General features: G+C 41.4%; 1 protein-coding gene across 3 annotated transcripts in view; it reads right to left on the bottom strand.

The window, feature by feature from the left end:
* RGS7 (regulator of G protein signaling 7) overlaps positions 1-23,960 on the bottom strand; it is a 305,346-nt gene that overhangs the window by 5,820 nt on the left and 275,566 nt on the right. For 2 of the 3 annotated variants that reach the window (XM_053667351.1, XM_053667352.1), the window contains exons 10-16: positions 22,831-22,905; positions 20,256-20,354; positions 18,976-19,037; positions 17,896-18,006; positions 16,546-16,671; positions 11,782-11,968; positions 8,433-8,522 (exon numbers count right to left, since the gene is read on the bottom strand). In XM_053667351.1, the coding sequence (XP_053523326.1) occupies positions 8,433-8,522; positions 11,782-11,968; positions 16,546-16,671; positions 17,896-18,006; positions 18,976-19,037; positions 20,256-20,354; positions 22,831-22,905 (750 nt within the window). Of the gene's footprint in view, positions 1-5,582; positions 5,664-6,375; positions 6,430-8,432; positions 8,523-11,781; positions 11,969-16,545; positions 16,672-17,895; positions 18,007-18,975; positions 19,038-20,255; positions 20,355-22,830; positions 22,906-23,960 lie in introns of all 3 variants that reach the window. The other variant, XM_053667353.1, reaches the window with a different exon arrangement.

The following is a 23,960-nucleotide window of genomic DNA, read 5'->3' on the forward strand; positions in this document are numbered from 1 at the left end:
ACTAACAGAAGTTCCAAGGGGACTTTCGACCAAGATGGAGGCATAAGTAGACACACTCTACCTTCTCACACAACCAAAAGGACAACAGCAATTTAAAAACAAAAAACAACCAGAACCGACAGAAAATCAAACTGTATGGAAGTCCAACAACCAAGGAGTTAAAGAAGACACAATTCATCCAAACCTGTGGGAGGGGCAGAGACGGGCAGAGAGGACTTGCAGCAAGGCAGCAGTGTGTAGACCAGGAGAGGAATGCAGACTGGGTGGTCCCACATTCACACGCAAATAAACGGGGAGCAACAAGTGGAGAGTGGGACAGACCGCTCAACTCAGGGCCCCAGCACAGGGACATAAAACCTCAAACCACTGACTGAAAACACCTGTGGGGGTTGAGGCAGTGGCAGAAACTCCCAGCCTCACCGGAGAGTTCGTTGAAGAGACCCACAGGGTCCTAGAAAGTACACACGCCCACCCACCTGGGAATCAGCACCAGAAGGGCCTAGTTTGCTTGTGAGAAGTGGGGAAAGTGACTGAAATCTGGCAGAGAACAGAGCAAGCGCCATTGCTCCCTCTCTGACCCCGCCCCCACATACAGTGTTACAACCCAGCGACTGGGTTGCCCTGCCCTGGTGAGCACCTAAGGCTCCACCCCTCATATGTAACAGGCGCATCAAGATAAAAAAAAAATGGCCCAAATGAAAGAACAGATCAAAGCTTCAGAAAAAATACAACTAACTGACGAAGTGGTAGCCCACCTATCAGATGCACAGTTCAAAACACTGGTAATCAGGATGCTCACAGAACTGGTTAAATTTGGTCACAAATTAGATGAAAAAATGAAGGATATGCTAAGTGAAATAAAGGAAAGTACACAGGGAACCAATCAATAGTGATGGGAAGAAAACTGAGACTCAAATCAGCCATTTGGAGCAGAAGGAAGAGACATCCAACCAGAAAAGAATGAAGAAACAAGAATTCAAAAAAAAATGAGGAGAGGCTTAAGAACATCCAGGACATCTTTAAACAGTCCAACATCTGAATTATAGGGGTACAAAACGGAGAAGAGGAAGAGCAACAAGTGGAAAACTTACTTGAGCAAATAATGAAGGAGAACTTCGCCAAGCTGGCAAAGAAAATAGAGTTCCAGGAAGTCCAGGAAGCTCAGAGAGTCCCCAAAAAGTTGGACCCAAGGAGGAACACACTGAGGCACATCATAATTACATTACCCAAGAATAAAGATAAGAAGAGAATCTTAAAAGCAGCAAGACAAAATGAGATAGTTACCTACAAAGGAGTGCCCATAAGACTGTCAGCTGATTTCTCAAAAGAGACCTTACAGGCAAGAAAATGCTGGAAAGAAGTATTCCAAGTCATGAAAGGCAAGGACCTACATCTAAGAATGCTCCATCCTGCAAAGCTTTCATTTAGAATGGAAGGGCAGATAAAGTGCTTTTCAGATAAGGTCGAGTTAAAGGAGTTCATCATCACCAAGTCCTTATTCTATGAAATGTTAAAGGGATTTATCTAAGAAGAGAAAATTAAAAATATGAACGGTAAAATGACAGCAAACTCACAATTATTAACAACCATACCTAAAATGAAAAGAAAAGCAAACAACTAGAACAGGAACAGAATCACAGAAATAGAGATCACATGGAGGGTTACCAACAGGGGAGTGGGAGAAGGAGAAGGGGTGGGGAGAAGGTACAGAGAATAAGTAGCATAGACGGTAGGTAGAAAATAGACAGGGGGACTTCCGCCAAGATGGAGGTTTAGGTGGATGTGCCGTGCCTCCTCACACAACCAAGTTTAGGGACAACTAAATACTAGCATCAGAAAACACAACCAGAACACGGAAAACTGAACTTTTTGGAAGTCCGCTAACAACAAATTCTTCAGCCCGACCGGTAAGGGGCGAAACCGGCGTCTGGTGAGGAGTTACAAAGGAGGGCTCGGTCGGACCGGGCGCGGAATCCAGACTCGCGAATCCAGACGCACGGGTTCCAAACCCAGGATTGGACCTAGTGAGCGACCGAGCAACCTACCGGGTGAGCGACTGCAGAGGAGACAGTGGGGAGGCGGTGCAGCGTGTTGACTGCAGTTGCCTAATTGCGCGCGAGCGAGGGAGTGGGCGGTTGGACCGGCCCCGGCGGCGATAGACGGCGGCCAAGGCGATAGAGGGCGCCGCCATTTCCCCGCTCTGACCACGCCCCCACATACAGCGTCACAACCCAGCGACCTGGGAATCCAAGGCGCCGCTTCTCCCACTTAAAGGGCCAGAACAGACCAAAAATGTTGCAGGAAGACCTCAAAGCCCCACAGATAAATCTAAGCGACGAAGAAATAGCAAAACTCTCAGATGCACAGTTTAAAACACTGGTCATCAGCTTCCTCACAGATCTGGTTGATTATAGCCACAAATTAGAGAAACATATGAAGGCTAAATTAAGGGAAATGAATGGAATTCCACAGGAAACCCATAGAGATGAAAAGGAAACTGGGACTCAAATCAATGCAGTGGACCAGAAGAAACCAAATAATGGCCAAACAGAAAAGAGTCAAGGAGCAAGAATTCAGAGAAATGAGGAGAGTCTTAGGAACCTCCAGGACATCTTTAAACGCTCCAATATCCGAATTATAGGGGAAAGACACAACCACCAGTGGAAAAACTATTTGAACAAATAATAAAAGAAAATTTCCCTAATCTGGCAAAGGAAATAGACTTCCAAGAAATCCAAGAAGCCCAGAGAGTACCAAAAAAGTTGGACTCAAGAAGAAACACACCAAGGCATATCATAATTACATTAGCCAAAATTAAAATGAAGGAGAGAATCCTAGAAGCAGCAAGAGCTAAGGGGACAGTCACCTACAAAGGAGTCCCCATCAGACTGTCAGCAGATTTCTCAAAAGAGACCTTACAGGCAAGAGGGGCTGGAAAGAAATATTCCAAGTCATGAAATCTAAAGACCTACAACCAAGATTGCTCTATCCAGCAAAACTTTCATTTAGAATGGAAGGACAGATAAGGTGCTTCTCAGATAAGACCAAATTCAAGGATTTCATCATCACCAAGCCCTTATTATATGAAATGTTAAAGGGACTTATCTAAGAAAAAGAAGTTAAAGAAACATGAACAGTGAAAGGACAACAAACTCACAGTTATTAACAACCACACCTAAAACAAAAGCAAACTAAAAGGACAGCTAGATCAGGAGTGGAAACATAGAAATGAAGATCTCAAGGAGGGTTAGCAACAGGGGAGTGGGAGGAGGAGATGGGGGGAGAAGGTACAGAAAACAAGTAGCATAGACAGTAGATAGAAAATAGATGGGGGGGGGCAAGAATAGCATGGGAAATATAGAACCTAAAGGACTTGAGACACATGTACATAAACTAAAGGGGGGTAATGGTGGGGTTGGGGGGGCAGGGTGGAGGGGAATGAAGGGGGGAATAGAACAACTGTAACAGCATAATCAATTTTAAAAAAATAAATAAATTAAAAAAAAAAGAAAATAGACAGGGGGAGAGTAAGAATAGTATGGGAAATGTAGAAGCCAAAGAACTTATATGTACGACTCATGGACATGAACTAAAGGGGGGAAATGTGGATGGGAGGGGTGTGCAGGGTGGAGGGGAATGAAGAGGGGGAAATGGGACAACTGTAATAGCATAATCAATAAAATATATTTAAAAACATTTAAGTAAACACTAAAAAAAAAGAAGTTTGAAGGGTATTGAGAAGATCTGTCCAGCAAAGCAAGTAACTCCTGTGTGAAACTCTTGTGATGCTATTTTTAGGCTGGAGCAGGTAAACAAACTTCTGCAAATAGACAGTAATAAAAAGCAGACCAAGTAGGAGTAGTTTATCATTCTATTGTACAGCATAGCAATTTGTTTATATTATCAGGTGCCCCAGCAATTAAGGTCTACACCTCTACATGTTCCCAAGACAAAGCACACATTGGGAATATAGTTGGCACTTGTACAAATTTTGATTGAAGATGTAGATGTGAGAGGGGAGGGGAAGGAGAAAGAGTGGGAGAGAAACATCAATGTGTGGTTGCCTCTCGTGTGTCCCCTACTGGGGACCTGGCCTGCAACCCAGGCATGTGCCCTGACTGGGAATCGAACCAGCGACCCTTTCCTTCACAGGCCCATGCTCAATCCACTGAGCTATACCAGCCAGGGCTCTTCCCCTTATTTCTTATTCATCTTTTCTTAAACTCTGCAGTATGTGACAGTGTGGTACTATTTTTTAAAAAGTATAGTTGCCATGAAATAGTATAATGTTTTAGGCACACAACTTAGTCATTCTGCATTTATACACCTTACAATACAATAACCACAAGGATCGAGTAACCATCTGTCACTATACAAAGTTATTATGGTCTCATGGGCTATATTCCCTGTGCTGTAAATTATGTCCCAGCAACCTACTTATTTTATAACTATAAGTTTGTACCTCTTATTCCCCCTCTTCTTTTCCACCCATCCCCCATGCACCAAAAATGAAAACACTAATTTGAAAACATATTTGCACCCCTATGCTTGTTGCAGCAATATTCACAATAGCCAAGACATGGCAGCAGTCTAGGTCCATTGGTAGATGAATAGATAAAGAAGTGGAGGATATATATATATATATATATATACACACACAATATATAGTATTTACATTATATAATACAATTTATAATAAAATATTATTCAGCAATAAAAATAATGAAACCTTGTCGTTTACATGGTTGAACCTAGGAAGTATTATGCTAAATAAAGTTGAACAGAGATGCACAAATACCACATGATTTTACTTATATGTGGAATCTTAAAGAAGTCAAACCAAATAAACCAACATAGTGCTATTTTAAGAACCGGGGAAGTTGGTCAGAATCAGGGATGGCATTGGAGGAAAAGCAACCATTTTGCTTCCCCTTTCCATCATCCTTAAATTGCATTATTGTTTTTAATTACACCACAGAAACTTCCATTGTAGTATCAAGAACAACATTCTGTCAGCATTACATTAGAAAAAGATGAATTTGGAACAATTCTGAAACAATACACCAAGCACTGTGTGACTTTCTCCACCAAAATCTTGAAGCATTTCTTTCACATCCTCTTCCCGTGGTGACTCACAAGGTATCTTTAGGAAAATTTTACATCACAGGTCATAGATTCCCATAGAGCCAGCCGAACTTTTGTCAAGTTTAGCACACAATTAATTCCCAGAGTCCTTCAATTTCCAGCCCTTTAATTTGCAATGTAATCACAGAGAATGTTCAAAGTACATACTGCTTTTTCGTCACTCAAATACTCTGTTAATGGCCGCAACGGGCAGTTCATGAATAGAACTGATTAGCATTCCCCACCACAAAAACCCTTGAAGGAAACTGAAAACAAAAACCGCATCTTTGTTGAATCCAATGGGCTTACATGCCAATACACACAACTCCACTTAACTAGCCATCAGAGCAAAAGCCACGACACACACACACACGTACACACAGCAGCGGCATGGAGCTAAACCACATGACTCAATAGACGATGCAGACAAACTGGAGTAGAAACCAAGATTGTTCTACCTCTTTTCATAACAGGTTAGTGCTGGCCCTCATTGTTGGTGTACAGTTTTTATGGCATGGGAAAATAGGGATGTTTCTGCCCTATAAAAATAAATGTGTTGAAGGCTTTAGTTTGCGTTTACACAATGGCAGAAAGTTCCAAAGGCACTGGTACAATACAAAGAAAATAAAATCAGAAAGAATCCCACACACAAATATATCACCGAAACACATGGCAAGATACTCAGAAAACAGTGGTATAAAAACTACTAATCTCCTGAGTGATTTAGGCAATGATTTTCAACAGTTTCCTGAAAAATAAAGAATAAGAGGCACATGGTAGTGGGTCTTTGGCAAATCTCATCACCGACCACCATTCATACCAAATCTTTGGCTTTAAACTGCTAACTGGGTCATTTGGTCCCTGAAGAAGTAGGAAGCAGACACCCTTGACTATTCTCCATCTTTTAAGCTTTAGGAAGAGCCGAGGGCAAGAAAAGCATGCACTATCTTTAATAAAGAAAGGGCTAGAGTGAGTACAAATAAACGGATAAAAAGTAATTATTTCTTCATTTTCTATATATAAACTTCTTTCCAAACCTTAGCTTCATACATGTAGTATTCCATGTATGACATCTCTATCTACTCTAGAAAGGGCTGAGCCAGTAGGCTCAGTAGGAACGTTCTGAATTTGAATAAAGGCAATACGTTGGGTGCTATCTCAAAGGACTCAAGGTGGGCAGTGGGGTTAGAAAGTGGGGGAACTTCTTAACTGGATGTAAGGATTTGTAATTCCTCCAAAAAGAAGACTTACCACATTCTGTGCAAATTTCTCAAAAGATGTTCTGCGATCCATTGAGCGTTCCGACTTACGTGTGGGGGGTGGGGAGGGGCAAAGGGAAATAGGGGTATAAACACACACAAAAAGAAAGCAAGGAAAACGGAGCAGAAAAAGACAGGAAGATGAAATGATGCAACGCCAATTCACGCCCTAAATCAGAGGGCCCGAGGAGATAGGAGTAGGAGAGCTGCCAAGGAAGGTCTCTTTTTCCTAAGGATTTTATTTCAAACCCCCAAATTCTTCTTCTTGCAAACACGATGGTGTGATTTCACGCAAAATTAAACTACATCAAAATGCAGTCGATATGGGAAGTTTTTACGCTGACATTTGCAAAGTCTAAATATTTGGAAATCTGGTGGCATCCCTAATAATTTTCTATCGGGACCAGACTGCTATTGATGACAGTGTTCCCTTTATAAAGCATCGCTATCCAGCAGCAATTTCTGAGAGAATGGAAATTTCATGTATGCTGTCCAATACTTCAGCAGCCTTTAGCTGTTATCACTGAGCACTTAATATTTGGCTAGAATTCTATGTAATCTTAATCGACTTTAATTTTAATTTGAACAACCCCATGCGGCTAGTGTTGGCTGTCCGGGACAGCCTGAATATGGAATATATCTCTCCAGTTGTAAAGGCTCTGGACTTTGAAAAAGTCCATTAGTCTAAATGGTGATCATGAATCACACAGAACTGCAATTTCATTTCAGAATTTCAAGAAGCTATGAACTCTTTTAATATTAAAAATAACGATGGTAGGAATCCTTTCACATTGTGTACATATATGAAATCATCACGTTGTACACTTGAAATAATGTTAATTTTATTTGTCTGTTATACCTTAATAAAGCTGGCATTTTCACCATCTCAAGTATTTACCTATTTAAATATAACCACACAAGTTCTACTCTCTTAGCAAAACTCAGTTATACAACAGAGAATATCATCAACCACAGTCCTCACGTCATCCACCAGGTCCTCAGACCTGTCTGTATCATAGACCGGAGAGTGGGCGCCTCTTTTCAGCCTCTCTGTCCGTGTTCCCCACCCCACGGCCCTGGCAACCACTTTTCTACTCTGGTTCTGTGCTCAGCTTTGTTTTTTTTAGATTCTACATAGAAGTGGTTCCATTCAGTGTTTCTCTCTGTCTGTCTGGCTTGTTTCCCTTAGCATAAGGCCCTCGAAGTTCATCTGTGTCCTTGCAGATGGCAGAATTTTCTTCTGCCCTTTCTCAGCTGAATAAGATTCCCACGTATTCATGTGTGTGTGTAAATATTCCTTAGCTGTTCATCCGTCAGTGCTCACTCGGGTGTCTGTACCTTGGGTATTGTGATAATAATGCAATAGACATTGGAGTACAGATTAAAAAAAAGAAGTGAGTGATGTCGATGCTTTTTCCCAGATTTCCCACACTCCGTTCTGTGGATGATGTAGGGTGCTAGGGACATAGGAACTTTGATTATAGACATTGACTGAACGCTGAGGCCGCTGCAACTCTTCCAAAAACGTGTGTGACTACCAAATTAGGTGTGTAAAATTCACTGTGGGGATGTCAAGTGATTCAGCTTAAATACCACATGGAAGATACTTAGAAGCAAACATTACTGTATTTGGACAGCTGTCATCAAAAAAATGACATTTTTAGTTATAGAGTATGTGGTGAAAATACATATTCTACTTCACTGAACAAAAAGACCCTGTTCAAGTTTATTACCAATGCCATTTGTCCTTTTCCTGTATTGTGATTTTTGATTTCCTACAACTAGGCATACATTAGACTAACGTGAAACACAGAAACTGCTTCTAGAAAACATTATAAAGCAAGAACATCTACAGAAACAAACAAAACAGAAAATAAGCAAACAGAGACAAAAATAACTTAAATGGCTCTTAAAAATGCAAAGGTCTGGGGGAGGGTTTTGGGGTGCGTTCACTTACCACTTGTCCAACACCCTGGGCCCAGTGGAGGTAATTACTCCAAATAATTACAACTGAGGACCAGAGTTGAAAAGGTCACAAAGAACCAGTACCTTTTTCTTTGCCTGTAGAAGCTCCTGATAGGCACTGGATCTTATAAAACGTGGGTATGAATCGCTTTTCATCAATTTGTATATGTGCTCCTAAAAAGAAATAATAGTTAAGGTACTTGTTCATTTGATTTTTTCCCAGGAAAAATCATACACGGTGATAAGAATACAACACTTGGTTCCAAAGCAAATCTGGAGGCAGCTAGAAATAATAATAAAAATGCTGTGGAGAAACCCTTATGTTCAGAGAACTTGCAGATTCTCAAATTCGTTATTTTACTCATGAGTCAGTTTTAAAACTGGTGGAGGAACTACAAAGAATGTTAATCACATCCAGTCCTTTAAAAAAATGGAATTTAGTTAATGGAATGTCATAAAGTAGGTCCAAATCAAGTTGCTGATTTATAGAGATTATTACAGAATATACCAGTAAATCAATTTCTCCCTCAAAATGACTCCAGGCCCAGAGTGAATGATGTGAAGCCAGCCTAGAAACCTATGGCATCAGATGTATTTAGAGAGTGGACTGTTCGGATGAATCATTTCTTAGTGCAAATAATATGGAAAATTGTCACCCACATCCACATTGGGCCAGAGCACAAGGAAAAGAATAAATACTGTAATACTTGTTGGCTCTATTTCCCCATTCGTATGCTCTTTTTACTCATTCAGTGCTGAGTTCAATAAATATTTAATAATTTAATTCTAATCAGCTTATAACATTCTGCTTTAACGATGAGTAATGGCAGAGAAGTGGATAAAAAATGTATCGACCCAATTCAGTGTTACTGCTCCATTTTGGGAGACTGTGCTGTGGCCTATTGCAGCTCAAGACAGTGTAGAGACTCCCTGGTCTTTCCAGTCTAGTGAAACGGCGGTTACACGCAGAGTTCCGAACCCTTTGAGTGTATCTGGATGTCCCCGTCTCTTGTGACTTGGAAAGAATATGTGGTTTTAGAAATGAATTGGTTTCCCTAGTCTCAAACACACCAGGAAAAACTTGTAATTATTCAGAATCCACTTCAAAGCACTCAGGATTAAGCCTCAACTAATTAGTCTAAGGCTCCTCTCCAGGAGTAGGGCACATTTCAAACTGTATCAGTTTGTTTTTTTATTTATTTTTTTAAATTGTTGTTCAAGTATCATAAGAGTGAAATTACGTCCTTTTGGAGTTGAGCATTTTAGAATTCAGATACTATCTTGCTCAAGGTCTAGCAGTTACGAAGTGCAAATGTAACCAGTTTATTCATATCTCTCTCAGCCTTACTTTTCTAAGGTATAATACAAAGTTGTAGGACTGAAAGAAATGACAAGTGTTTATCAGAGTATGGGGCTGTGCCTGAATATACCCTCCTAAATGCTTGCTGATGCTAATTAATGTAATCCTCACACAGCCTCAATGAGGTTGGTGGCCATTATCAAATCCACTTTAAGGTCTGGCTGGTGTGGCTCAGTGGATTGAGCTCGGGCCTGCGACCCAAACAATCACGGTTTGATTCTCAGTCAAGGCACGTGCCTGGGTTGCAGGACAGTTCTCAGCAGGGGACGCAGGAGAGGCAACCACACACTGATACTTCTCTCCCTCTCTCCTTCCCTTCCTCTCTAAAGATAAAGAAATAAAATCTTTTTAAAAATCTACTTTAAGGATGAAGAAGCAGGCATGGGGAAGTGGAGTACTGAGGAAGAGTCCAGACTAGAACCCAGGCATCTGGTTCTGGAACCTGCTTTCTTAACCATTACATTGTGCCTCTTCTCAAACAAGGACAAAGAATTCCTATTACCCTTTTGAAGATGGGGTTTAAAAACCCACAGAAAAACTGGAGTTAAACATCTGTGCTTAATTCAAGGAGAAGTCTAGTGTTTGCTGCTAATGCGTCCTGTAGAGAACCATGCCTTTCCACACTGAAGACCCATTAAGCAAAATATCTTTAAATGACACAGATAAATAAATGTTCCTTTTCAGACTTCAGGAAGGTCATCTCAAACATTTTACACATTGTTGGTTCTAGAAAAATGTTCGGAATTTTATCTTGAACTGAAATAAAAACTAATGAACAGAGAAAGATGCAAGGCCAGAATTTTTATTCTGCTCTTGGTTGCGTGTCTCTGTAGACGTCACTTTAATTACTTAGACTTTAATTATTTCCACTTAGAAGACCACAGCACAGACAGGGAGGATGGGTGTTTGGGTAGCTGTTTTAATCTGGGTCCCTTTTATACAGAGCGGCTCATTTCCTTAAACCGAAGCCAAGTAGAAATGTATTTTCTTTTCTTTTTTTTTTAGATTTTATTTATTTTTACAGAGGGAAAGGGAGAAAGAGAGGGAGAGAAATATCAATGTGTGGTTGCCTCTTGCACGCACCCTACAGGGGACCTGGCTTGCAATCCAGGCATGTGCCTTGACTGGGAATTGAACCTGCAACCCTTTGGTTCTCAGACTGGCACTCAGTCTACTGAGCCACACCAGCCAGGACCAAGGAGAAATGTAGTTTCTACTGAGAGTAAAATTAAGGAAGGACATTTGTGCATCTCATTCTTCATCTTCTGTATTTTATTTCAGTAACACTGTTATTTAAAATAGAATGTACTTTCTAGAGTTAATATCCTTTTCCAAAAATGGTTTAAGAAATTATAAAGTAGGCATGTTCTGATTAAAAGCCAGTTTCAACACATTATTAGGAAATGATGTTCAAATTGTTCTTAAGGAGACATTTATGTCCAGTATGATTTAAAAAAAAACACTAAACACTGGTCTTCAGAAGTTATTGTCTTAATATCAATTTCCTTTTATTTCTTTTTGCAGACCCCAAAATGAACTTGAAAAAGTAGTAAGTGCCTGAATCTAGTATGCCATTTTTATCATTAGTGGCAACACTGGTTTGAGTTTGACATAACATTAAGCTAATTCAGTTTAGCTCTGACTGTTTTAATCATGAATAACTAAGGGATGTCAGAATCCTGGTATCTTCACACTGATGACACCTTAAAGATGTCAACTAGAGGTTCCCGAGGTTGGGCCACTTGGGACAAATGCTTGCTCACACATTGGGTGACAAAGAAAAGAGAAAAGGAAGTAAAAGTTTTCAAAGATTTCCAATACTCCCTTTCAGAAACTGTGCATATAAAACCATACACATGTCCAAGACATCACCAGGCTTTTAAAAACAGGCCACTCTAAAGCATCTCTGTTCCCTTCTAGATCGATGAAGAGTTATTTTACATACAGTGACCTAATCTGGGCTATTCGGCATCACGGCCAATTATAATAAAATGAAACAAAAGTATCTCAACCGCCAACTTCTCGGGAGCACATCTGCGACATAAACTGAGGTGCCCCCACCCCTGCACCAACCTGAGCATCTTCGAACGTGTACCGTCCAGGCTCCTTCACGTTCTGGGTGGTTTTGTCGTAGCTCTTAGAGTCCAAGTTAATGGCACTGGGGGCTCCTGGAGCCAGGAACTCTTGCCATATCTCCTGAACGCGGGAGGGGACTTCTCGAATAGGCCTTTTCTTCAGGTCCTCCACGGCCAGCCAGAACCTGCACAGGATGTGACACCAAAAGTTGACTCCGCTACCTCATCATCTGAAAAGCCTTGTGAAACTGAGTGACCTTACAATTCACAACGATGCATAATAATGAGCTCACTTTCTGGAGGGCTTCCAATACCAGTCCTTGACTGATTTTTTTTTTAATTAGTTGCATTCAAAGGTATACAATTTTTGGAAGGAAATACAGAAAGCAATGTCTTTTATGAGCTTGCTGTTAAAAGCGGATCTGCCAGCGCCCTGATTCTGTGCAAACGTCACTTTACTAAAGCAAAGTAGCAGGGCTATGGAACCACTTATGAGAGAGGAAGAGGAGCTGGGAGGATATCAAGGGTGCAGGACACACCGCAAGCGACTGGGGGAGAAGGTCACGTGTTACTCTGTATCCCTGGGTCTTCCGTCCATTTGAGCGATGAGAGTCTGTAGGGAGAGGACTTTCTGCCCTACCTGGCAAAGGGATTACAGCAAAGCTTGGCTGGAGTTAAGGGAAGTCTGGGCCCAGATCAAAACAGGCCCTCGCTGGAGAAATCAGGGCAAGTAACTAATTTTAGGCGACTGAATTCAGAGAGTTATGGAATGACAGAAGCGGAAAGCTTTCCCATGCAGTGCTTTGAAAGGCTTTCATCTGCAGGGACATTCTCTCACTCAAGAAGCTCTGAAAAAAATAAATGCACGTTGACTTCTAGATAAATAAATGTATTTTCTCTGCTCTTTTACAGAGTGTGTGTGCTGGGAGGAAAGGACACCAGGACACGTTTTGGTTGATAAGAGGAAATAGAAAAGTCTAATAATAAGGGGGCGCATGGTATTAATGGACTCCATGTCTTTAAAGGCCGCTCCGGGTTACACAGAGCTCCACTGTATGAGGTCGCTCCATTGTCTGTAAAGCCTCCCTCAGCGCTTTTGATTTGACCTAGAAATAATGTTAAAAAGTTGAATAATTGGTTAATATAAAATACACCTGAAAGAGGAACTACTAGGTCTGTGTTATCCTCGACAGGCACTGGTGTGGCTCCGATGGTAGGTGTGACCATGAAGTGGACAAGGTGTCCGCATGGACAGAGGCCACCTCGAGTTACAGTCCTGAGAGACATACCATGCGATCAGTGGTACCTTCATAACTAAGTTTTCACTGGGGCATTAAAGAGAGGTCAGAGATAAGCTCCAGAATTAGATTATCAAGTACCACTCTCTCCAGTGCTGTTTCAGTTTCTAGACAATACTTTCCTGTAGCTATATGTAACAGTAGATCATTCAATTCAGTCAATGCTGTCAATGTGAAACTACCACTATGGCTTTGAGAAGGGACACCTCCAGGCTATTTTCCTCCTAAAACACAGATGTCAACACTGCGACCTAACAGGAATACCACATGCATGTGAGGGACAGTGTTATAGTTAACGCTCGTTCAAGTTCATTCCAGCACACTTTGACACCTAAGTTAAACGAATCTGTCCTCAAAGAAGAAATAGAGAAAAGAATAACAATTCATGTGGCCACAGCACCAGGAAGCCCACGAGAGACTCTCAAGGAGCCGCACACACTGGACAGTCTGGGAACCCAGAGCGGAGAGGCCCTTCTGCTAGGGCGAGTGCTGGGCTGGAAAAGAACGCTCTGGAAAGCTGTTATGGATGCAGTGGGACCTTACCTGGACCTGGTCGTAAGGATGAATTATCAAAAAGTTGAGAAGATAACAATAATAACACCTGCTCTAATATGTGGGTGCAGGCACCATGCTAAGGGATTAGCTATATGAACTCAGTACTTCCCCCCACTTCAGGGAATAGGAGACTGAGGATACAAAGACAGGGTCACCCGTTTAAGGCTGTCCTTTGTGAGTGTCCTACGTGGGGTTTGCCCCGGCTAATGTGCAACAGATGACATGCTCATACCCACTGCCTATGATGCCTCTTTCAGAGCTTCACTGCCCTTTTTATCCTTGGCATATTATTGTCATCGCTGTATTAATAACTTAGGACAATGCAGAGGGCACTGGTTAAAATCCCACTCTCCCCTATTACACGGCAGCTGGAATATGAGCAGGTATCTTAATGTCTTTGAGCCTCTGTTTCTTCATCGGTGAAATGGGATGGTAATGCCTACCTCCCCAGGTTTCCATTAGATTAAATGACATAAATTATGCAAAGGGCACTTTGGAACTGCTTGACACATTTTTACGTACTCAAAAATAAAAGCCATATTATGAGGTAGTTAGTACTGACTCTATGCTAAGTATTTACTTGACGTGCTTCGCCTGGAAAAGGGATGAGCAAACTAGAGACCCACGGAGAGCACAGGTCGCAGCTGAAGAATAAGTAGTTGTTGATAATCAGGATTTCTTGACTCTTCTGTCCTGATGCTTGAGGAAAATACTCATACGAGTGCCATGCTTGCATAGACGGCAGGTGCTTAGAGGTGTGTGGCTTAGGGGCACTGAGACTTATTTAAGCGCTAATGGATCATTTTGCCTCCCTCTCCTGTGGCCCCAGATACCGATGCACAAGCTGTGCGGCTCTGATGTGGGGGGCACTGGAGAGTATGGGTTTAGAGCAAGCCTAGGCTGCAATTATTAGTGATCTGACTTGGACAATACGCTTGACCTTCCTCAAACACATTTTGCTTACCTGTGACAATGGGATGAGAATATTTACATTTTATTTTTGTTGTGATGATTAGGTGTATGATAATAAAGCATGGAATACTTATAAAGGTAGTGGGCAGGAAGCATATTATGGCACAGAATAGGTGTTCAAGATTTATATCTCTATATCTATTTATCTACCTACCTACCTACCTACCTACCTGTCATCTATATGTTTAGCAGGGAAACATATAATAGGTATAAGGTATACTCTAGATATACTCATATATTTCTTCAGTATATACAGACACATATATGACATATGCAATATTTTGTATGTAATTACTTATCAGGAAAACTAGTGTGGCACAGAATTATTGAGATAAGAAATGGTTAAAGTTTGAGTTAAGGAATCAGCAGTGATTCAATTAATTCATGAAAACAAAGCTTTCACATGCCTTCCCTTTGCCCAGAAGCTTCTTCCCTATTCCTTTTCTGCCTGGTTACATCCTCAGCAGCCAGACCTCAGCCCAGAAGCCATTTGCCCAAGGTTGCCTTTGCTGACCCCCAACTCTGGGTTAACTGCCTTTTCATACTCCTCTGATCTAAACACCCATCTTTGTGTGCCGTGGTCTGTCTTCTCTGTATCTATCAGCAGGCTGCAATGTCAATGAGATGAAGAACCATGTATATTTGCTGAGGTGATTCTGGCGAGGCTCATTACCTGTTTACTTCCTCATCATGATTTTCATAATGTCAGCGTTTCTTCAAAAACTTAAGAGACTTGGAGGAAACTTCACTTTCCCATCCATTGTCATGCTAAGACTATTCTTTATTTCTGCTTTATGTTCATACACTTTTGCACTCAATAATTGATGACTTGATCTTATATAGAACATGTTATTTTGCAGGCTCAATGAATGTCCTTAGGGACTGCATATCTCATAAACTTGAGAAGGTTCTCAGAAGGTTGCAAGAAAGCAGAAGGCTGCCACCCAGCGATGCATGCCAGGCACACATCTGTGTGACTACATTCCTCTAGGGTGTATCTGCGGTCATCTTGCTTAATCCATGGGACATCTGTCAAAGTCCTACATATTTCTGACCATTTTTTTATTGTTAAATCCTCTGAAAAGAATGTGACAATTCCTGGCACTACTTAGGTCCTATGAAAAAAATATGGCTACTGAGATTTAGTAAATAAATGTCACAGAACCCCATATGTCATGGGTAAGGACTAGGGGATCGAAAGAATAATGAATAAAAGAGCTCATGGAAAACCAGTTTCATGGAGTGGAAAGTTATCACTTACTTCAATGATGTTAAACAGAGCCATTAAAGTCTATTCCAGTGTCTCACATTTAAAAATTATTTTCCAGGTGTCTTTCCAGTTAGAAAGGTTTCAAAAATCTGTAAGGATGAGGTTTACAAAAGATGGGCAGAAGCTGTAGCCCTCTCTCGCTAACAGCTTACCATGGTGCTGTCCTCACCTGCCCTGAGACTGTATTTAGTGTGCAAAAAAAAAATGAGTTGCCCCATAGTTTTGTGTCAAATTATTTGATATAAGTACACAACCTCTTTTTCTAGACCTTACTTGAGAAGCAATAGGTACAGAAGATCAATGAAGATGAATAGTTGATATTTCAACTCAATGCATAAATATTATTGGCCATTTTCTACTCTGCCCAAGATTAAGTATTACACGCTTTATGGCATCCATTTCAAATGTACTGAATTTATATAGGAAAAAGATCAAGAGACAGTGTGAAAATAAACCAATCAGAGGAACTGATAATGCGGAACAGGCTTTGCCTTGGTTACCTTTTCCTCCCCTCCATGAAGCAGCAGAAATTCGATGGGTTCCTTTCACCAACACGATGTTGGCTGGGAGAGTAACTGATCTGTTGTGTGACGTCCTAAACCACCAGACACATCACAGGTGGGTATCTCTGGCTTGTAGGGTAAGATCTAAAGAGGACATGTCTTACCTTAAGTTTTCCGAGCTGAATTCTGACTCTAGGAATTTAAGGAACTGCTCTCTCCCAACCGGGTCTTTCAGGGCTTCGTCCATGCCAAAGCCCCACCGCTTCACCCTCTGCTGGCTTGGTTCTTTGCTATGGGGGATAAAGCAAAACCAGGTACATTCCTTTCATTACGAGCCCTATTTCCTGCTGTTACATTTCCTCTCAGACTCATATATGTCTTGTCCTTCCCATCTGTAACTCTACTTTCGGGAAACAGAAAACCTCAGGTTGATGACTCTGCGTGAAATTGTCTCGAGGTGTAAGTGAGGAATTAATAATGAAGTCTAAGGTTCATTGAGCATCAAGTGCTAAGTGCGCTAGATGAATTCTTTTAGTTTTTTTATTATAATTCTCATTTTATAGATAATGAAATCGCAGCACAAAGAGAGTTATGACTTGCCAGTGTCGGCCGGGTAATAAGGGGGTAAACTGCAGACATATGACCCTGCAGCCCAGTTTCCTAGCCTATACCCAATGCAGTCTCATGGTAGTATGTTGTCTTGGGAGAAAATGCATTGGGAATCAAAAGGCCTAAGAACTAGTTTAGAGCTCCACTGTCAACTAAACGTGTGATCTAACCTTGGCAGAGTAACACATTCTGGGGTCCTAGCTTCCTCATCTATAAAATCTAGAATCTATGGATGAAGAGGTCTGTATTTCTCAAGCACTTCAGACCAACCGGATGAATATAAAAGAAAGAAAAAGTCCATAAATCCAATCTAGAGAAGTGCAGCAGAAGAGTAAATATAAAGTGATAGGCAAAGGTCTTTTTATCATTCTGTCAAAATCAATACTATAATTCTTCTCTAGCTCATGAAAGAAATCAGGGAGTCCAAAATTGTGCTTTGGTTTTCTTAAGAAGTCAGTGTCTTTTCAGCTGTTCTTACAGCATTTATGTCAAGGTCATTGGGTTTAAAAATTGAATGTATAAAGGCATACTTACAATGGGCTTAATAAGCGTAGATTTAGCATGTGTATTACTTGACTACATAGGCCTTTGTGACTATGTGGATTTTTAAGGAAGCTAAAACAATGAGCTAAGTTTAAAGAACTGGAGATCCCCACTCTGACTGGTCTATTTTAAAACCTGAATTCCTCTATTTTGTGCTGGTCTTCTAGAAATGCATACACAAATCCAAATCCCCAATTCTAAGGTTCAAAAACCATTACCTTTGTAATGAGAACTTCACGTCATGGGCTAATATAGACACAGCGTAAAATGACCTTTGCGATAGTTAGCTAGAGGGCTCTTCCTATTTCACGCAAACTCTGAAGTGAGTGAAATATTTCGAGGGAAGAGAAAGCGTCACTTACCTCGCTTCAAGTTCCCAGAAAGTGGTGTCATCGGACAGCCATGGATTGGAAGGGTCAGGTGGCACAAAAAACGGGTCATACTCTAAATACTGCTCCGTGTAACTTAGCAGACTAGAGAGAAGAAACACGTTCATCTTCCTTAGCTGTCGGGCTGAGGTTCCGTGCAGCCCAAAGTAAGGGGCAATATAAAACTGTCTGCTAAGGAATCCTTGCTCGTCTATAGAATGCATACAGTTTTCACATTCAATAACTTACATGCATCAACTTATTGTGCTTCTTGGAAGGCAAATGTGGCTAAGGATTCCACCTCTGCCTGGGCCTAAGCCATGTGGGTCACATCCCTCCATTACAATGAAGCAGAAGGCGAGAGGTCAGTGTGTGAAGGGCAGTGCTAAGGGTCTGGTCCAGTTCTGGGTCGACCAGTTCACCTGCCCCTGAACTGATGCTAGCCAACGTGGGAAAGAGGTTAAAAGGGAATTTTTGTGTACAGTATTTATAGGAATTAGGTAAAAGGGAAATCACTGACCAAACTGTTTTTAATCTGTATATAAAAATTTTTAAAAAAGAGAGGAGAGGAAGAAAGTTGAAGAGGTAGGGTTTGATAATGCACCAAAGTGAACAACAGAAATGCCATTAAGAACAGATGTAAATGAAGAAGTGGAAAATAGTTAAAATTTGAATTTAATTCAAATTCTGAAGTCATGTAATGACTGAGTGTAAATGTTAATATAAATTTTCAGAAAGGCCAAAGGCAACTTCACAAGTTCAAAGAGTCACTGCTCCCAGCAGGAAGGAAACATGCAGCACTTTGGGATTATCTTTGGTATCTGAGTCTGGCTGTCCAAGGGTTAGGCCTCTAGAGATTTTGGACAATCATTTAAAGAGTTCAGTAACTTAAACTGCAACAAAACAGTTCCCTGGAAGTTTTCTATGTTAAAAAAGGAAAAACAAAATAACATGTATTCCATGTCTCCAACTACTTATCTCGGCTCCCTTTCCGATAGTTTTTTAACCCTTTTGACCAGATTTCCATTGTCATATAAAAATTTTAAAGGCGCATGGACATCTCAGGATACTTACCTATCAGCAACTTTGGACATTTTTAACCGGTGTCTATCTAACTGTATCTGCCAATAGTTTATCTGAAAAGAGAGTTAAGGGCCAGTTATAGAAGTGGTGATGCTCTCATCATTTCTAGCTCTAATTTCTGGTGAACAGGGCAATTCTGAACAAGAATATGTTCCAAATGAGTAAAATTCCAAAACCTGTTAAAAAAAATCAAACAACAGAGCTCTGAAAGAGTTAAAAAATCAAAATTCTGTTTGCATGTAAATATAACCAATATTGCTTGAGAGCAGCAATGAATCTGAACACTCTGCCCACTTTTAAAAAATGCAACTTTCTTTTAAAAGTGTTACAGACATTTAAAATATTTATTCGTGGTGAATAGCCAAATCAGAAGCACGTGAACTCCCTAACTATTGAGTTTAGAATATAAATGCATTTGTTATTTGTTATTATAATTTCAATATGTACCCTGCTTCCTAATACTACCCCAACAAAACATCAATAACAGGTATTTTGAGAACAATTTTATCAACAGTGTAGACGAACACTCACATGGACATAATAATCACACATGGAAAACCTTAATTTAAAATTCTCTGGATTACTTTCCCTTTGCAATGATTATAAATATACTGAAAATATATTATATTATTGATAAATCATGTTATCATAAATTGTAAGAAAAAAATTCAAAAAGGAAAAAAAGCCTCAGGATGAAACCAACCAGGAGATTAATTATTATTTGACATGAAACACTGGTGTTTGCTTTGCAATATTACTTGAAGACCAAACTATTGGTCGGTTGGTAAAACAAAGAGCGATGTACACCATGACTGAGCACCAGTGTAGCTATGGGTAAACATCAACAGGCGTCTAGATACAGAGATCAGAACTGTAGAAACAAGAATGAGCACTCAAATTCTGTACAGATCACATCACATGACTGGATATGGGAAATGCAGGACCATGGAGCCAACCTCTTGCCTTCTCGTTCTATAAGATAGAGTCATGAAGTGCAAAATATCTATTGATGATGGATGCACCTGTAAATCAGTGTCCATGACTATAAAAAACTGGGTAGAGTAAAAAGGACTTGGGGAGTTAAATATTGGAGTTTTGACTATATATCTTAAAATTAGCCAATTTTGTTACTTTTTAACTGAACATCTTCTATGTGAAACAGCCGACTGTACAAGTAACCTTTCAAAATGCCTGCTATTAACATTCGCCATCTGGTTTTCATAGCTACTACTCCGTGAACCAGGAACAGGCTGTTTCATAGGTAGACCCACCTGCTGTTGTAACTCGTCTTCTGTTGGAGGTTTAGTTTCTGGCGTGGGTGTGTGGGTAGGACTGTGACTTCTGATGTCATTTTGTAAACCATAGACAGACTATATTAAATTAAAAAAGAAATATGTTAGGACAAAACATGCGTAGTCATAGATTTTTCTAAAAGGCAATTTTGTGTTATATATTTAGTAAGGTAACTTTGATACAGATTTGATTAAGCTTCTTATCAAAATTCAAATGACACTGCTACCATAAATATTGTATGAAGTGTAAAAGGGACGCACAGATCTGTAACCAAAAGTGGTTAAATTGTTAACTTTGACAGAATAACTGACTATAGGGAGAGAACATGGGAAGTGATGATCAACTCTGGGGGTGGCCTGAGGGAACTTTGTCTTTGATGCGGAGGAAGGGTGAGGACATACAAAAACTGTGTGAGGCCCGCCCACAAAATGAAAGGTACCCGGTGGGCTTAGAGCAGAGACTTATTCAATCTGCAGATTGAATGGAGCGTTCCAGCTCTGAGCCAAACAGGAGCTGAAGTAGCAGTGGTGATCATTCTCACCAGTGTCACCTCCATTACATTCAATAAAAAGGACAAAAAATGACAAACCAGCTTGTGGCTTTGAGTAAAATAACACTGTGAAGGTTCTAGCAAATTCAACACTTCCGACTGGGAGAAGCTATAAGTGTCGAGAGGTGAGAACATCGTCTTCTCCAGCTGTTAAAAATGATGGCATGCACACGACAGCTGCGGCATCCTTGGGAACACCTGTCTTGCTCTGGTCCTTCCAGCACCAAGCAGCTCCGCAGGCAGGCCCTGTAGTTCTGGCCTTACGGAGTCACAGGAAATTAGCTGCGACACAGGCAAACACTGCTCAACGATGCCCTGTTTGCGTATTTTACCTTGGATGCCTCATGTTTCCCCATCAGTTAAATGAGGGCTTGATGGAACGTACAGAGCAACACCGTCAGCTATTGCTTTTCAAACTTTCAAAGTCATAGGGATGTGAAGGACAGAGTATAGAATATAGTCAATAATATCGTAATAATATGTACAGTGTCGGGTGGGTCCAGGAAATATGGGGGGGTACTTTGTAAAGTATATGACTGTCTAAGCACAAGGCTGTATACCTGAAACTAAAGCAAAATAATATTGAATGCAAACTATCACTGAAAGATAAAATGAAAAAGAATGATGCTATGTGATGCTTTGGTAAAGTGTCAGTATTGATTATTGTGTTAAAAAGCAGTGTACGTGATGACATGATTACCTTTAAGTTCTTTCTCATTAACCCGCCCCTTTCCTCTTCCAAATTAGGGCATATCTCAGTTGGAGAACCTAACACAAAGTTAGATATGACAAAGGCCAGCCCTTCGGAATTCAGAAAGGACCGAGATGCACTTTGGGTGGCTTTGTGCACTTTGGGAGAGCAGGTTGCACTTTGAATCTTGTTTCATGAGTCCCTGGTGCACTCAAAATGGACAGTGAGCGGAGGATGAAAGGACCTGCGTGGGGCCCGTCAACCGGGGGAGTGGACCCACAGGCCTGCTTGGGTCCGGCGCTGCCTCCATCCCTCAGAGAGCCCCGGGGACAAGAGCTTTTGAGCGCTGCATCTGAATAGTTTTTGTGGCAACTCTCCCGTGGCTTCTATATCCTCGCATCAAGGCCAAATGCCTTATAGGAAAGAAAAGGTACTTGAACCGCATCGGGGCCCTTGTATCCGATGCATGTGTTTCCAGGGATGGAAGAAAAAGACAACAAAAAATAAGACTTCCCAAAAAATGTCGTGTGTCTACTTCAGGGACACAGGCCCTGGAAACCGCTGTGGCTACATAAGGAAAAAAGCACTGAGAAGGCCTTGAACTTTGTGGAGTTGCCTTAATGTAGGGCACCACCCTTGGACACTGTCTTCAGGGGGAGTGTTCCAGGCCAGAAGTGCTTATGTGCGTCAAACTTTTTCTTCTTTAACGGAATGAGTAAAAATGCCTTCTGTGTGTTACTTTAAAAAATGTAGGTATTACTACTATGTGTTTTCAAAAGATTATTTAAAATGTTAAACTCTGGCGAGTTTTTTTTTTTTTTTTTGTATGTATCCTGTTACAAAGAGACACCACACAGTCATCGTCTTAGGTCGTCTCAAAATTCTGATGTTAGATGGAGGTCCTCAAACAGTATCTGTAGTTCCGAATCTTTATAATGTCCCTTTGTCCCTCAGACTTTTTTCTAAAAGCGCCCCTCTCCCGTCAGCCCCACTTTTTCTCGGATGGTCCCCTGGCCTCTGAAAGAGGTGCTTGCCCTTGCTGAGGACTCTTCCGGCTGAGGGACAGAAGGGTCCCCAGCACCCTTGTCCCCATTCTGGCACAGACACCTGCATGCTTTGGGGAGAAACTCTTTCCTTGGGGTGAGGGACTGGCAGAGACCCAGGCGGGGATGCCAAGAATTTCTTCTAGCCAAGCAACGAGGAAGAGCAGCGGAGGCACCCGCAGGTTCCCTGTGAGGTGGGAGTGGAGACTTGCACGGTGGGTGTCCTCGAAGCTCATTACTACAATCAGCACAAAGATCGGCGATCTTACCTTCCGTGTCTTGTGTGGGTTTCTCATTCGGGATGACTTCTTGATGTCCACTTCAGTGGTATTTACACATCCAGGCTGGAAATGGGAAAAAAAGGAGAGACAAAGCAATCTGTGACTGAAGTTTTTGATCAGTGCGTCTGTGCCTGGCCCTCTGGAACCCGAGGGAAGGCTGTGACAAGTCATTGGCAGGTCTGCCCACGTGGCCACAGCCACTTGCACCCCCAGTAGCCGGTAATGAAATATGTTGCCCTCATTTACTCCTTGCGTGACCTTCAGATGCCATTCTCAATGAACCACCCCCCAACCCCAAGAAAGAGGACAGAGAAATGCATGGGCTTTGCATGTGTAAGTGTGTTGATATCAGCTGCAAACCTTCCAGACTTCCTGGTGACACAGGCATGGTGACAACCGTACCACACCACTGTAAGGAAGGAAGGGGTGCACGAGAAGTTGTTCTCCATTTGTTTCCTACTAAATTGCATGTGAAATATATATGCCACACACACACACAAACACACACACACTGTGCACTAAAACACGAAATGCATTAGGAATAGAAGTATCAATAATCAGTACAGCACAACAGTGTGCTTGGCAGTGGGGGAGGAAGGAAGAGCTCCCACCCGAGTGGGACGTATTTGCTGATCGACACTGAGCAATTTACTTAAACTCTCCCAGCATCAGATTGATCAATATCCCATGTTCTGATCTCACTTTTCTGTGGGGGCCTAGCATCAGTATTTTGTAAAAGACCTCCAGTGATTTTAATAACCAGCCAGGATTCACAACCACTGATCGCGATGGAACAGAGATAATGGTTTGAAAATATGAAAGCAACGTGTTTTCATTTCCTATTCAATTTCCATTCCCTTGCAGCCTTTCCCCTACGTCTGAGTCCATTAGCAAGCGGAGGTCTTGGCATTCTCTAAGCTCTTATCAATATATCAAGAGCCAAGCATGGGAAGGTAGATTGCGGAGCTTTTGTTCTCTATGCTGAGGGGTGGGAATAATGAGGACATAAAGTACAGAAAAGGGAAGGCGTGCCCCCTCATGACCTGGAGAAAAGGAGAAATACAAGTAAGATGTAGAGCAGCAGGTGTCCCATTGTTCTCCTGGGAGGAAAAAACCCT

Source organism: Artibeus jamaicensis, unplaced genomic scaffold, assembly GCF_021234435.1.
Source record: "Artibeus jamaicensis isolate MK-2021 breed Jamaican fruit bat unplaced genomic scaffold, CSHL_Jam_final contig_467, whole genome shotgun sequence".
NCBI lineage: Eukaryota > Metazoa > Chordata > Mammalia > Chiroptera > Phyllostomidae > Artibeus > Artibeus jamaicensis.